This window comes from Trachurus trachurus, assembly GCF_905171665.1.
Source record: "Trachurus trachurus genome assembly, chromosome: 11".
Taxonomy (NCBI): Eukaryota; Metazoa; Chordata; class Actinopteri; order Carangiformes; family Carangidae; genus Trachurus; species Trachurus trachurus.
The window spans coordinates 31,124,470-31,139,361 of record NC_139904.1 but is presented as its reverse complement, the minus strand read 5'-3'; the positions used below and the strand labels follow the sequence as shown (position 1 = coordinate 31,139,361).

Genomic DNA, 14,892 nt, shown 5'->3' with positions numbered 1-14,892 from the left:
ACTCTCTATGCTGAGAATCAGAGCCCCTGCCTTTAAAATTGGGGTAAGAATGTCCTGCTCTGCTAACTCACTATGTGATGTGAACACCCCCGAGCTCCCTTAAAGATGGAAGTCAGCACTTTAAACTCATAGTTATTGTTTTATGTCAGATCCATTGTGCTGGGGTACGGAGCCAAAACAATTCGCTGCCTAAATGCTTACAGGTCACACTGTGTCTCAGTGTCCCCACTGAGGACTAGATGAAATAAAGCCCACCTCCCTGTATGTCCATATAGCACTGTAATAGATAGCCTATCGCACACATCAATGTGAATGAATAGCTGCAGACTAGACAGTTCTTAAAACTGAGTCTCAGAGCAATTATAGGGAGAACAATCTCCCATTAGAGGACCTCTTGTTTTATGGCTGAACATCAATCTGATTCATAGCATGTGACTTTAAGAGCAAGAGAATACACATATATATTCACAGTGTCCACATAGCTCAAATTGCCAGAGCTTAGCGCTGAATACTAAAGACCTGGGGGGGAAAAATGAATGAGTGGGAAGTGACGTTTGCTCAGTGGCTGTAAAGGTTTACAGCTGTGGCACATATCGCAGCATAATGAAGTCCTCAAGAATGTCCCAACTCTGCACATTTCACTGGTGACAGGGCAGGAAGAAAGATGTCTTGGTACTGGTTGAAAATGCCACTAAACTAAAGGGAGCTCGGCAGTCGAGTGGTTAAAGAGCCATGGCTCCAGACTGCTTCTAAATAGGGCCCCCGGAATTTTGAGACGGTGGAAGTAAATTTTACACCTGCTTGTGCATGTGCAACCAGTACATTTGCTTTTAAACTGGTGAAACGTGAAAGAGGCGACTCAAAAAAGTATCTGTCATCATAGGTACAGGAACAGGCCAATGTGTGAAAAGAAAATGTGAATATTTGCTTTGTAAGTCGTTGTGCTCCCCTAGATTTTATGCTTGCGCTCTTTAAATTTTAAGTTGGGGGCCACTGTGCTCCTAGTAAAAAGTCCTGTTTTCCTGTCTCTCTACAGAGTTGTATCAAATAAAGGCTAAAAACAGTAAATTATTCAAAAAAAAAAACTAGCTGTGACATTACAAAGGAAACATTTCATTGTGCACTATGTATGTACTTGGTATTTAGACACTATACTGCCCACTGCTGGACCTAACTCTATGAATATCAAATTGGCCCCAACTGTGCAACCCTGTTTTTTTTTTTTAAAGAAGCTAAAAACTGCTCATCTGCTTTCATTTAACCTTGCATTTTAATTAGATATGAGATTACTTTTAGTTTTTATTCTTCTTTTATTTCTGTTACGGACTTTGAATGACCAGAATCAGATTTATCACCATGGAGGTTTTTCACATAGGGGGAATCTGCTTAGAGGAAGAAACAATATATAGATATAGCATATAATAAATATCTTCTGGAATACAAATGCAATATAAATGTGAAAAATAGAAATGTAATACAAATTTGTAGTAGGTTATGGCATGAAAAACAAGAGAAGAAGGGGGGTCTGGCCTTGTCTAGGAGAACAAGAAGTCAGGAAATGTGTACGATGCTATACAAATGCTTCCTTTTTCTATAATAAATCAAAATGGCAAGCTGAACCATCCCTGAATTAAGGCTACTTGGCTACTTGAAACATACCACAGCATAATCTTCTTTTCCAGTGCAAAGAAGATACACACTTCTTCAAGGCTTCACTTTAAAAGTCAGACTCTGAAGACCAAAACAAGCAGCAACATTTCAAGTCTCGACTCATTTCATAAAAGTGCAGCGAAAGAAAAAAGACAAAAAAGAAGATTGCAGTGAAAGTGGCACATGATTATATTATATTATATATTATATTATACATCCAAGTGACTCCAGCATTTGTCTCAAAAAGCCAACTCTCACAATCAGCTCTCATGCAGTCTCACAACTTGTACTTTGTGTTAATTGCTGTATGACTTAGACTGGGCATCCATTTCACCACTGCACTTTGATAGAAACATATACCCTCGCTAAAAAAAAGATGTAAACTTGTGTTTCAAAGACGCAGGGATGGATGTCAAAGGGCTTCAAAGGAGTGAGAGATGAAGGGGGCGGCCCTGCATGGTGTCCCTGACTCAGCTTTGGCAACATGTTGCCGTCGATGTCTACAACCTGAGGACACACACACGCACACGCACGCTTTTCTCCTTGTGACTCAGATATAATATTAAATTGGACTTTGTTTGATGACTCTGCGTCGGGGATTTCATAAACCTCTGGAACTGATTCACTCCAGACGCGACGCAAACAAGCTGTAGTTTTTCATGGGGCAGATTCCCAGTCAGGGCGGGGGGTGATTGATTGGGCCGCAGCCTTGAGCCTCTGGCCGCCGCTCACGTAGCAGGTTGATGAATATGCTGCATGTTCCTTAGGCCGTTGAGGCATTCATGAGAGGCAGTCATTAATTCAACACCAGACCTGTTAAGGTAAGCTTTGTTTACAAGGACACCGTGACAGGAAGGCAAATACATATGTATATTTGATTTAGATATATATGTTTTATTATACTATATTATATGATATATTTGTTTGTTTTGCTTTTATGCTGCTGACTCATTCAAAGCAGTCCCAGTCAGTGCATAAATCTTTAGTATATAAATCTAATCTGATAAGAGACATGAGAGCCTTTACGTGTAATTATACATGAAATAAGTACAAGTAGGGTCATAACAAAAGGGTTTACTGTTGATATTTAATTTATGTCATATCTGTGTCTCACCATTTTTCTCCCCGACTAGAAATACTGCCTCACACTGTTTGTCTCTACCAACCAGCCAGTGATGGAGTTATGATCTCTAGTTCCTGAGTCAGAGCACTGAGTAATATTTTAACACAACACTATGATATGTGGTCCATATTGGCATATAAATTCAAAGATTTTGGTTAAAAACCAGTTTTGTGACATCAGAGTTACTTCAACCTCTGACCACCACAATCAAATCACTTCATCCTTATAGGGATAGTTCAACATTTTGGCAAATTGGCCCATTGCCATAATCCCTATAGTTTTAGGAGTAGGGTTGTTACCTTTAATTGTTGGTGCAAGATATTTTTAGAACGGTGGAGCAGAGCCGGCAAATACAGAGACTGCTTGCTGAAAAACTGCCCTCTATGGAAACACAACAGCGGTTTTGCATCAATTTCCCTCTAAAACAACTCTGTCTGGTAACGTTGTGTTATTATCTCATAGCGTGGTGAATGTGCAGGTCACAACTTGTCCACCAGAGCATTTTGGAGTTGTTGGATTGTGTATTTGATGAGTTTGATGAGGGAAACCAACATCTACATCTCTACATTACTTGTTCAGTCCATAAACACCCGCTCTAGTAACTGGTTGCAATTGAATATCCCCAAAATTCAGACTGAGCTAGGGAGCTCCGATGACGCTGTGTTTATGGAAAACTTATAAAAGAACAAACAAGAAAAAGACTGTTAAAAAAAATGTGCATAAGGCCTTGATGTCACGCCTAGAGAATGGGACGGGAGGAATGAATTTAATAAATTAAAAAAGAATGATCCAAAATGTCTAAAGCCCTGGCAGAGATTTAATCACTAACAGGTTTGACGCTTCACAAACAGCCAGACCTTACCAGCAGCCATTTACTGGTGAATGCAACTCTGGAATACATCAATACATTCAGGTGGAAAATTAATTAAAAACCATTTAAGATCTGAATAACAAACTACAATTAAATAGACTCTCAGCTTTTACAGAATGCTGATGCACAGTAATTGCCGGCGTATCGTTAGAGAAATGACAGCAGCTGGCCATTACCTTTCAGCTATAATTCATGTAAAATTGTAGAACTAAATTGTGCGCTCACGTAGTTTGACAAGTCAACAAAAATAAGCCTGGAGTGCAGACACTGCTCTTGCCTCTCCATAAGGAATCTGTCCAATCATGGCGGATATTATAAAAATCAATAAAAAGAGAACTGGAATATGTCCAAGAAGACACGCAGTCCCTCTGACAGTCTGTGGAGACGCTCAGTCATCCAGGTCAGAGTTTGTCTTTGAGCAGGTCCAGTTTCCTTTTCAAAGCTCTATGTTCTTGAAGACGTTTAACTTCTCATCTGAAAGGCTTTGTCAATACTGATCAGATCTGATCAGATGATTCAGTGCAGATGGAACATCTTCAAGGATCTCGGTCCGGCTCTGAGAGATCCAGCTGATGTGACACCAAAAGAAGAAATTAATGAGTTTTAAAATGAGAAAACCTCAGTTTAACCTGGGGAGGCTGCAGCAGCACTCCACTTCTGAGGATGTTCATCAGCATACCATTTTTGACCATGATCAGTCTTTAGGGATCATGACCAGAAAAATAAAGAAAGTTGTTTGGTTTTGGTTATTTCATTGTTCAGACAACTAAACAACAACTCAAAATCTTAACTAGATGGTGAATCGTTAAACAGATCAATTATAGAACTTGGGAATGATACACTTGAGTTAAATGTCTTCACTCCAATATTGCTATTGTGATGTATCTGATCTGAAGTCTGATCAGATGCAGCATCTAATCAATAAGGATATCATTTAAAATGTTATGTTTTTTATATGTACGGTAGTTTGACTGCTATAGTTTAAACTTATAAGTTAAATAAATAGTATTTATTTAAAGGTGTACAGAAATGGCCGTTTGTCCTGTTTGTCGCGCCGAGTTGTCACGAGTTGCCGCATGAGTTTACCCGAGTAAGGAAAACGAATTTGATTGGTCGTTATCGAGCGGGCGGGATATTCAAAGCTTGGGGCGAGACCGAGCTTGGTGTGTGTGTGTGTGTGTGTCTCAGACGTTTGATTGACGGATGACGGATCCAATATCAGTGGCTGATAAATCGTGTACAGGCTGACGTATAATCCGTGCGCCTGCATTAACCAATGCAAAAAAAATGCCACACTTTCATCCCGGATTTACTCAAAAATAGAATTTTGCACAAAGTTTGGGCTCCATCGTCTGATAGATGAGTTATTACACTAATGTTATGACCCACAGTGGAATCAAATTCAATTTTCTTTTCTGTACAGCTTTAATAGTATACTATTTAAATACACACACACACACACACACACACACACACACACACCACAACTATTCAAGTGCACTTATTGAATAGATGAGACACTTAGACCAAGGTCTCTACTCCACTGAGCCTTTAGTGTTACAGTGTGTTGTCCTCCACTTGGTTTGAAGCGTTGTATGAGTAAATGTTAACTAAACGACTCCCAAGGTGCCATAATGACAAGTCTCCAATCACACTATGGATACAGCAGGTTGCAATTCTGACCAATAGCAGCAGACAGACGATTACAATGCTAACTAAAAAACTAAAACTAAACATATCATCTGCAGCCGACATACGTTTAGTCCACTTTGGATGGATAAGAGAACTTAAGCCCATGTTCAGTTCACATGAGAAGAAAACTGGTGCCCGCCCACAACATTGGTACAATGTCTGAAAGACCAATGTGCTTTTATATTGAGTTACTTTGAAGAAGATTATTCAGACCAGGGAATAATAACTTCTGGACCACTGCTCCCCGACTCAAAACTCCATTCCAGTTATAATCACAGCTTGATAGAAAAAAGGCTTGAATTACCACATATTTCATCTTGAGAATGAAGTTGATAGTTCACCGCAGGTACAATAAATAAATCATCTTCAAAGACTTCAGTCCTGACAGCCCTTCACTTTATATGGCACTCACCATTAGGGGTGATCGCAGTAAATATTATTTTACTGGTTTTGCTATTAAGATCTTTTTTTTTCTTTTTTTGGTATTAAATCAATATTAAATTTAACTAAACTGCTTGTATTTCAGGTCGACATCCTCAGCACATTCTTCATTCACATTTTTTCTTGGCAATTTTTCCTGGTTAAATAAAGGTTAATTAATTAATCATTAATCATTAAATAATATTAAAGGGATAGTTCAACATTTTGGCAAATTGGCCCATTGCCATAATCCCTTAGGAGTATCTTTGTTACCTTTAATTGTCGGTGCAAGATGTTTTTAGAACGGTGGAGCAGAGCCGTGAGCTGCTCAGAGCTACGGTACGGAGGCTAATGGAATTTCTTGGTTTCCCTCAACAAACTCATCAAATACACAATCCAACAACTCCAAAACGCTCTGGTGGACAAGTTGTGACCTGCACATTCACCACGCTATGAGATAATAACACAACGTTACGAAACTGATTTATTTTTGATGCAAATTAATGCAGAATTAAAATTACGTGCAGGTCACAACTTGTCCACCAGAGTGTTTTGGAGTTGTTGGATTTTGTATTTGATGAGTTTGATGAGGGAAACCAAGAAATCCCATTAGCCTCCGTAGCGTAGCTCTGAGCAGCTCACGGCTCTGCTCCGCCGTTCTAAAAATAGCTTGCACCGACAATTAAAGGTAACGAACCTACTGCTATGACTATAGGGATTATGGCAATGGGCCAGTTTGCCAAAATATTTAACTATCCCTTTAAATAATTATTCTCAGACATAGCCATAAATGTATTTGCTGCTGTCCTCACTCAGGGTGTCTCTTCAGTCCTTCTTTGTCTCTTATTCATAAAGTAAGCACTCAAATCTGATTGGCTGTTGACGACTGGACAGTCTGACTATGGATAAGATTGTGCAACTCAAACAGCCAAGTGCTTGTAAATGCAAATGACTCTTTTGTTTCCGTCTCTCAGTGACTTACCTATCTTCTTGCAGCGCTCCTCCCCTCTGTTGTGCATGATGATGGGCGAGTAGATGAAGGGGCTGGCGGTGGACATGTTCTGTCCCAGCAGGCCTTTCACTTTGTGGGGCCGCAGACTGACAGGCAGATTGAGGAGCTTCACCGATCTAGTTTGGGCATCAAAAGGAGAAGACACAACGGTGACATGAGCATGTGTCACATTCCAAAAGATCCTGTCACACTCGTCTCAGTGTTTGCGATGAATATTCATGATTTCTACAGAGATATCCTGAGTGATTCCTAACAGCGCAGAGCAAACTGATAAAAAATAAAGAGTTCACTCCACACCCAGGAGTGTTATTAATCCAAGACTCCTGCACAGCAGAACCTGCAGTTACCGCTGCTCATTATTAAGTCAAACATTACACATTGTAATAAAAGACTTGCTAATGAATTCTATGATCAAAAGGTCAAAGTTGCGATGACATTGAGAGAAAGATCTCCTTTTTTTATCCACTTCATTGCCAATGTGTCTTCTCTCTTTGGTTTGTTTCCAGCTCTCCTGCCTCCACATAGCCTCCGACTGCAGTAAGCAGGGGTCACTTTTTGCCTTGAGGCAGAACTGTCTCGCTTTGAACTGGATTTTGCTGTCAGCGAAGTGATTTAAGTGTTGTAAAAAAAAAAAAAGCATTAAAACTAGGATCCACACCGCACAGCACAATAACAACTTTTCAGTGTGTTTTATTTACTGGCAACACTCGAGCAGCTGGTTTGTTTGTTTTTTTCTGTCCACTTTTGAGTGACCATTGTTTCTCTCATGGGAGAAATTGCTACTGTATACCAGCCAATCAGAGCTCACAATTAATGATATGATGTCTCTGAACCCAAACAGTCTGAGATGTGGAGTTTCCAGACAACTTTGAATATTAAAACTGACAAGCTCATTTATGACTGGGATGGCAATTTGTTGATGCAATAAAAGACTTGATGGTTTTCAGGTTGTCATGTATCTGTCACATCTTTGCTGTTTTTGTAGAAAATCTAATATATTTTCATAAAAGCCTCACTCCACTGTTGTCCCACATCAGTCTGAACTTATTTGATAATGAGCACTGATCCTGAATCACTGCATGTGAATTGATCTGCTGTATGGTCATAATTCTGTTTTGATATGATGTCAGAATTGCATGATGTGGGTCAGAGTAAAGATGAACAGTTACATTGTTAAATTATGTCCACACTAGTTGTCCTTTCTACTGGTGGCAGCTTACCAGGAATCGATTCTTCTTTGTCACTCTAACAGCAGCTCAGAGTGTCACCAAGATAAGATCATTTTTAGGGCATTTCTGCCTTTAATTGACAGGATCGTGGAGAGAGACTGGGGAAATGACACACAGTACAGATCGGCACAGTCAGGAATCAATCCAGCGATCTCTTCAATGGGCGTTGCCAACATGGGGCGTACTCTTAACCACTCGACCGCCGAGCAGGACTTCTTAAGTAAAAGCACCTCATTACAACCCAGTTTTTAAGATTAAACAGACGAGTGTCCCAGACAGGCTGAAGAAGTCACACTAACATTTTGGTAATAAATTGGATTTGAAATCATCAAACAAACACACAACGATTTTTAAACTATTTTCAAAGAGGAAAAAAACTAATTTATCCAGTTTGAGGAATACTTTTAAAATTATCGCTGAAAGATTCATGTAAAGCCACATTTCAAAGCAATTGAAATTAAAAGCACCAATTACATTTTAGGAGATTCTTTTAATTTTTCAGCCTATCTTTTCACAGTAAGAAACTGCCACTTTGATGCGTCGATTGCATAATTGCTACAGATTTCTAATTTGGGTGATATGTCGCTGAGTTAAAAAAAAAAAAAAAAGGAAGCCAACATGTGACACCATGGCTGGTCTCCTACCGGACAATGGGAAGCTTTGTAAAGGGAACGGGAGGGAGCTTCAGGCCGTCAGGAAGGGTGATGACCTCCATTCCACCCGGACACTTGGAGGTGTAGTTCTCCAGACTTTGGGTCACTTCTTTCTTCTCTATAAATGAAGAATGGAACAGAAGAGAAGAAGAAAAAAAATCAATGAGCTGGAAAAAAAAATCTATAGATAGAATTATCCTCTGATAAGACAGCAGCAATTATAACATAACACCATTCCCCTTAAATTCCCTCACACCCTGATCATTTCAGCTCCGTCTCCGCCATCCAGATTTCATGGTTGTGTGTGGTGTAAATTAAGCAGACGTTAATGGGCTGTGAGGTGTTTCTCCCTCTCAGCAATAAGAGCCCCAGCCTTCAAGTAAAATATAAGTTTTATTGTGCCATCAATACCTTTTGAGGGAACATTACTGCTCACCCGGCTGGACAATTTGCTTTGGCTGTGCAAGTTTCAGGACTGTCCATCAAAGTGGAGAGGGACATTTACTCAGGAGGATTTCACACAGATCTATAATCCTTGCTAGGAGTACATTAGGAGCTCTTATGATAGCCTGGTGCTTTCCTCTCACTTTATTGTACATCCAATAAAAAAACTGTTCAATAAAAAATAATGGGAAAAAACAGGCTACATCCTCATTGCGTGATCCAAAAGACGATGTTTATCTGATCAGCAGCCGGAGATACACACCGTACCTGTGAGAGGAGACGCCCGCATCAACGGCCGCGAGGGTTTTTATGTCCTCTGGCAACAGTAAAAACTGTCCAACTAAACTGTCCATATAAAAATGTTAATATAAAACTGGGAGCCAGACACTTCAGCTAGCAAATCAGAGAGGAAGACAGAAAGGAAGGCGATAAGAGAGGGAGAGGTTGGAGGGCAGGAACGGGAGGATGACGGAGGGAGTGAAGTGAGATGTGAGAGATGGACGGAGGAAGGAACCGGAGGGAGAGGGGAGAAGAGGGAGAGGAATAAAACAGCCAGAGATGAATGGAGTAATAGCTCAGTTGTCCTCCTGGCTCACAGCTCTCATGATTGATGAGATATTTGTCCTTTTTTTCTCCCTTGTTTGCCGCGTCTGAGTGTTCACAGCAGCCGCGTGGTGAGGGGCCACTCCAGGACACAACTCCACTCTACACACACTCAGCATTTAGCTTACAATAGAAAACTCATACATTCTCATTTCTTCCACAATGACTAATAAAAATCAGAGATCCTTCAAAGTAAAAGTGCAATCTATTTTAAATGTGTTTAGTTTAGTTTAAGTTTATTTCGGACATGTAAAAAGAAATAAAACATAATACAGAAATGGACAGACATAACAAATAAAAACTTTGCAAAGACAACATATGAACAAAAAATTAAATTAAATAAAATAATTGCTTTTTGAACTGGATTATGTTTGGACATTCTTTTAACCCCACATTCATTGTGTCGTAGTAAACCATTAACAAACTTTCATCTAATTTTATTTGTATTAATTGACTGTGTTTCCTTGTTTGAACCAATGGGTCTTAGTATTTCTTGACTGTTTTTGGCCTCTTTCAGTTCTTTGGACCACTTAACATTCAGTATCAGAGGAACCTGCAAAACTGTCGCTGACAAATTATCACCTTTTAAATCTGTTGTGGCAAACTTATTAGCAAGCAGTCGCCTATTTACACATGCAGCTGACTGGGAGCAACATTAGCATTCACATGAATTTAAATATCTGGCTCTTTAGTTGATAAATGCCCCCACTTTGTTCCCAGCTAGTCACTACATTTGTCTGTAGTTTAGTGCTGAGCAGGTAGTGAACAGTCAGTTCAGAGCAAATTTTTTTTCTTCCTTTTTTCTAAAGGGATAGTTCACCCAAAATTGAAATGTCACTCATTATTTCCTCCCCCTCATATCGACTAAGGGCTGGGAGAAGTTTCAGAGTCCTCCGTGGCTTCTCTGAGTTACAGGGGGTCTCGGCGTAGCAGTGCATGTCCATATAACGGTTGCAAATGGATACCAACTGTCTTCGTAACAAAAAGACACACCAAAGAACATCCAAATACCTCCATGCTGCGTATGTAATGTCCGTCTTGTATCGAAGCCCCGAAATGCGAAATTGTCCCGAAAAAAATTTGAAAAGTCTATTTTTCAAGCTTGTTTTGTAGCGGAAGCTTCTCGAAGCTCCTCTTCCCGGTTCGTCAATTTGGACGAACCGGGAAGAGGAGCTTCGAGAAGCTTCCGCTACAAAACAAGCTTGAAATATAGACGGGACAATTTCGCATTTCGGGGCTTCAATACAAGACGGACATTACATACGCAGCATGGAGGTATTTGGATGTTCTTTGGTGTGTCTTTTTGTTACGAAGACAGTTGGTATCCATTTGCAACCGTTATATGGACATGCACTGCTACGCTGAGACCCCCTGTAACTCAGAGAAGCCACGGAGGACTCTGAAACTTCTCCCAGCCCTTAGTCCACATGAGGGGGAGGAGATAATGAAATGTAAATTTTGGGTGAACTATCCCTTTAACTCTTTGGGCTGAATACAGGTTGATGAGAGACAAGGCTACAGGCCATACAGACAAAACAATAACCTGAGAGAAGCTAAAACGCTCCATAGAGCTGAAGACAACTGCACAGGTAGCCAGAATTCTTTGCATATACCGATAGCCTATAGAATATTAACTCATTGAGTGCCGCGCTCCTTTCCAAAGTTTTAGTCAAGTGTACCGGCAATTTAGACCATTTTTGACTTTTTATGTAGAGCCACAGTGTATTCTATATTATTGCCACCAACACATACTGTGGCTCAATTGAAAGGTTTACCTTAATGCTTCAAGTGGCCACAAACCGTTTGTTTCTACGTGCCTCCGTTCCTGAGAAAAGTCAAGCTAAACATGGCTGGGTTTCACCAAAATCCCTCCTTTTTTTCTAGAAAAGGAGATAGAGCGTCTTTTATGAAAGGTGCGCTGTTTGTGTCTGTCGCTCTTCTGACACTCGCATTTCTGGATCAAAGGGCTCGTATAAGATAAATATATACAACAGTTGTTGTTCTATTCACAAAACCACCATCGGGGGCGGGGGGGGCGCCACTAAACAACAATAACACAGACGCACCGTGCCGTGTCACAGCTTCTCCCCGCGGAGCGTGAGGGTCAGTCGGCCACCGCGGCTCGGGAAGACCGGTCCCGCCGGTGGTCGCGGTCCTTCTGTGGTACGGGTCGGTGATGCCGGTCTGCTTTGGCCCAGAGACCATCAGATTTTACCGCGGGAGGACTTTGGGGAGGACACGGTGTTGCTCCAGCTGAAGACCGGGCGGACTGTCGGCTGAGAGCTTCCTGGTTCAGCTCCGAGCAGCTCGAGCAGCTGGAGCAGCAGCGCGGGTGAGAGCAGAGCAGCTGCGCTGCATCTGCATGCAGAACTCGTTTGCAGAAGCCGAGTTATGATAAAAACTTCCAGATCATGAGCTGTCATGTGACTTTGATCGTCATCTATTTCAGTTCTACTCGTCGTAGAGTCCCCAAATTTACATATAATGTGTATTAAAGTGTCTATTTTCATAATTTAAAAAAAAAGCAAAAAACGTAAAATTACGTTTTCGGCACTCAACGCATGGGAACGAAAAACGAGAAATTACGTGGTTGGCACTCAATGAGTTAAAAAACATAAATCATTATAGTTTTGGGAGAAAAAAATGTTCAGAAATAGTTTTATTTGGGGTGATTTATAATAAATAGGACTGTACTGCCATCGGGCTGACGCTCCGAAGCAGAAACATCAACATCTCTGTCTGCCTTAGCCTGGGGTGCGTCTATCGCCATGGCAACCACCTCAAATTGCCGTGGTAACTTTGGATCTTCAAGCCGGAGCCACAGCTGAGGCCAATTTATTAACCAGGGCCTCCTCTAATATCGCTACAGTTAAAGGGATAGTTCAACATTTTGGCAACTTGGCCCATTGCCATAATCCCTATAGTCATAGCAGTAGGTTCGTTACCTTTAATTGTCGGTGCAAGCTATTTTTAGAACGGCGGCGCAGAGCCGTGAGCTGCTCAGAGCTACGCTACGGAGGCTAATGGGATTTCTTGGTTTCCCTCATCAAACTCATCAAATACACAATCCAACAACTCCACAACGCTCTGGTGGACAAGTTGTGAGCTGCACATTCACCACGCTATGAGATAATAACGGAGGGTTACCAGACAGAGTTTCAAGGTAAATTCATGCAAAACACATTCCTGTCAGGGACAGTTTTTCGGCAAGCAGTCTCTGCATTTACCTCGAAAACAACTCTCACTCACTTGTGTACGACTTGGAAAACTGTTCCAGTTTAAGTTTTAGTTTCTACCAAAAGCAAAACATTTGTTGCGTACGGGCTCAAATTAGGGTCAGCTCAAGATTCTGGGTTCGTAAACCTGCTCATAAATAATTCCACAGTTTGTTGTTTGTCGACCCGGAAAATAAATCTGCAGGTGAAATTCTGTGAATGACTTGTGGTAATGAAAAAGTCTACACAGAGACACAGTAGCACCGAACTGTGCGTAAGACTCAGCGCTCCATGTTCCCACACTGTGTGGGCTCGTCCACCCAGGAGAGACTTTAATTATATTTAATGACTCTGTCAAAACTAATAGTAAACATTTAATGAGCTGTATGTATGCAAACCCGCCGGGGTCATGGCGGAGCCCACATTGTTATCCATCTTGAAAATCTACTACACCTCAGGACCCGCGGCAGAAACGGAGGTGACGGCACTCCCTGCCTCCTCATTGGCCCGTATGTAAAGACGTGTGTTGCCGTGATACCATCCATTTTTTGGCTCTGTAGTTTTCTGCTTTGTATGTGTGCACAGTGTTTTTTACAAAACCACTACATTGTGTCTTTGGAACTTCACCGCTGATGTATTTCATTTTATTCACAAACACCTTTTTTTTAACAAGTACAAATCTTTACACATGTATTTCACCGGGATTTTTATTTCTAAAGTTTTATTCACAACTGCAGAGTTGGGAGTTATTTGTCAACATCTCTTTGACCCTTATTTGAGCCAATAGTTTTCTTCTTTTGCAGGTCAGATTGGTGTCATGGCTCTCAGACAATCAAACGCACAGGTTCAACAAGAAGAAAACCTACCCTGTTGACTTGTTTTTTACCCAGCTCCCTGCCCAGGCTAACACACAACAAAGCACATTCTAAGGCTGACAGCTGGAACACGCTGTCCAGATAAGCACTTTTTTTTTTTTTACACCTAACAAAACAGAGAGGAGAAAAGGTGCAGCTCTCGCGGTTCGTGCAAGTTCCCACCAACTCAAAGCATCTCATCTCCGGGTGTCAGTCGTCTGGAGGAGGAATAACGAATCCAAGGACCAGGATGAAAAGAAAAGAGGCGGCATGAGTTAAAGTTTGCTACGGGTCCCTCTTCTGTGCAAACGGAGCCGACATCACCTCGACTGAAGAGCGGGAGGGAGAGACACTTCTGAGATTTGCACCTATTAAATCTGCCTTCATCTAAGCAGTTTGTTTGCGGTTCTACCTTCCCCTACCACGCGCTTCATTAAAAAGGCTGCGCTTTCCAGAGCTTGACGTGAAGCCGTGCTCACACCATACAAATTAGTGGGACAGTAATGAGAGGCCTCAGGTGTTCCGGCAGTGTCTTTTGTACTTTTGCCGTATCAATACCTCCCCGGTTTGTCAGAATGGATCCAAAATAATTCATAAAAAAAAAAAAAAAGCAGCAGGTTTCAACCGAGCTGGATTTTTAAATTGTTTTGTAAGGACAAGCTCCGTGAAAAAGGAAAATAATAAGAGGTAGGCCGGTGTGAGGGATGATCTGTGAAGGGCAAACAAAGTATTGATTTGTTTGTAGATGATGCGGTGCAGCCCCGGTCCTTCAGGCCTGCTGTCGGCCACAAAACTCTTTTCCATCCTCCTTGCCTTCCCTTCTTTTATTTGATGTATCAGCCTCTGTTATTTCCCCCAAATGAGGCATAAGTAGGACTGTCGACAAAGACGGTTTATAAACCAAGACCTTCCATGATGAGTCAGTTTCCTGTATGATGTCACGTGGGCTTCTGCACGGCCACGCCCCTTTAGGGAGACCAGAGGCAGCATAGAGTGTATTGACTCCAATGGGACAATTTAACGTGAACACAGATTATGGTCGAGTCTTTCTCCCCACAGTCACTGAAGTAAATTTTGGACTCATTTTTCACAAACCACATCTCTTCTGAACAGTTTGACACCAAAA

At 41.3% G+C, this 14,892-nt stretch overlaps 1 protein-coding gene across 2 annotated transcripts in view; it reads right to left on the bottom strand.

Annotated features, from left to right (window-relative positions):
- Nucleotides 1-14,892, bottom strand: part of trappc9 (trafficking protein particle complex subunit 9) — a 319,927-nt gene that overhangs the window by 268,258 nt on the left and 36,777 nt on the right. For both annotated transcript variants that reach the window (XM_083981671.1, XM_083981672.1), the window contains 2 exons: nucleotides 8,642-8,768; nucleotides 6,739-6,884 (listed from right to left, as the gene is read on the bottom strand). In XM_083981671.1, the coding sequence (XP_083837797.1) occupies nucleotides 6,739-6,884; nucleotides 8,642-8,768 (273 nt within the window). The remainder of the gene's footprint in view (nucleotides 1-6,738; nucleotides 6,885-8,641; nucleotides 8,769-14,892) is intronic.